The sequence below is a fragment of the Frankliniella occidentalis genome, unplaced genomic scaffold (genome assembly GCF_000697945.3).
Source record: "Frankliniella occidentalis isolate FOCC.00 unplaced genomic scaffold, Focc_3.1 Scaffold3252, whole genome shotgun sequence".
In the NCBI taxonomy this organism is placed as follows: Eukaryota; Metazoa; Arthropoda; class Insecta; order Thysanoptera; family Thripidae; genus Frankliniella; species Frankliniella occidentalis.
In genome coordinates, this window is record NW_026270316.1 from 377 (window position 1) to 2,024 (window position 1,648).

The 1,648-nt window shown below is 49.4% G+C and overlaps 1 protein-coding gene across 1 annotated transcript; it reads right to left on the reverse strand.

The window, feature by feature from the left end:
- Positions 1-711: 711 nt before the first annotated feature.
- Positions 712-1,498, reverse strand: LOC113211043 (uncharacterized; the record flags this gene model as incomplete). Its single annotated transcript, XM_052276507.1, has 3 exons — positions 712-915; positions 1,001-1,114; positions 1,274-1,498. Coding segments are annotated over 3 exons (543 nt in total), but the record flags the coding sequence as incomplete, so codon positions are not given.
- Between the last annotated feature and the right edge of the window lie 150 nt (positions 1,499-1,648).

Below are 1,648 nucleotides of genomic sequence, written 5' to 3' on the forward strand. Positions count from 1 at the left end.
AAAAACTTAAATATTGAAAATGACCTGTTTTTCTTTCTTAGGAAGTGTGATAAAGAATTTACCTCTTATTCGATTCATACGAGGGGGAAATAACTCCCTTTTGATGTGTACCCATGATTTCCAAAATTCTTGGTTCCTAGTGATTCCCGTCCCCTTACATTTACTTCTTAGGTTTATTGTGTTTTTTGTGGGGTTTTTTGGCCAGGAAATCAAATGATTTCATTTTTTTCTCAATTTACAATTTACGCTCTTTTTTCTCTTCCTCAACCCTCAACAAATACAAATCTTCCTTATCTTTTAAAAAATCTAAATCAAGAATCTGTCTTGAAAGCAGAAAGCATTTATGAATAGGGCCATGATCCTATTCTCTATCATTAGCTGAAATTTGTTTGGTTGCTTGCAATCTTGCAATTCGGCGGCCTAGTGGTGTAGAGGACATATACGGGGAGGGCAGGGCGGCCGCCGCCGGCGGCCCATAGTGTTGTTGGACAGTGAAGAGGCCGAGGGAGGGTCACTTGTACAGAAATGTCTCAACAGTAAAGCTTGGCCGAACAGGAAGATATTGTCTTGAAAGGGTGAGAAGAGCAGGATGGCTCGTGGAACCCTCAAAAGAGCAATCACTTTCGGGAAAAAAACTAGTGACGATATGTCGATAAAGAGATAAAATTTTATTCATTTTGCATTTTTAAGATGCAAATGTTATACGCAAACCGCGTTGCGGGCACTGCTGATGGCCGTCTTGTCGAGCTTGCTGAACTGGCTCAGGACGACCGCGTCGAACCAGGTCTTGGACTTGGACTTGCTGTCATACTTGTTGACGAGACACTTGGCGCCCAAGTACTTCTTGCACTGCGAAGCACCATTGGCGTCGTTGACCATTGCAAGATGGCCACCCTTAGCCTGGATGTTGATGGGCTGTAACAACGAAAAGTAAAGAATCTTGTGAAATTTTCTGCGCAATTATTGTTTAGGTACTTAAATCGTATAAAGTGTTGCTTACGTGGGTGAAGGCAGTCCACTTGTTGCCCTCACTGAGAATGTAAGAGCCGGTCCTGGGCTCGATTCCTCCGTGGTTGTTGTTGTCCATGGAGTTGCCAACAAGGTGGACGTAGTTCTGAACACAGAGCCGGTTAGTGACGTTGATCGAGCTTTTCTCAAGACACACGGCACCTGCGGCCGGCAGGGTAGGCGTCCGCACGACGCAGCGGTGCGTTGCGCGGTGGCCTACCCCGCTCTCCACAGGCGCTCACTGCGCTCCCCGCTCCGTCCTTACCAGGGACTTGCTCCAGCCACCAGCGTGGGGGGTCCTGCCCGCGGTGTTGACGACGTGGTTGTTGATGAGGGTGATCTCGTCGTGGGTGCCCCAGAACAGCCAGATCCAATATTGTTTGCCGTCGCAGTACGCTGAGCTTGGCGAGGTGCCATCAAAGTAGCAGGAGGACACGGTGATGCCCTTGTTGGTCTTCTGGAAGCTCACCAGGTGCTGACGCCCGATGCGCTGCGCAAAGCACCGCGTTGAGGCAACACTGGGGCCAACCGGAAGTGCATGCCACCGTGTAGCGTACTCACCGCGATGGTGCACTTGTGCACCCAGACGTTCTCCACGTTGTCGAAGGAGAGCGCGTCACCGGCCCAAATGACATGAGGG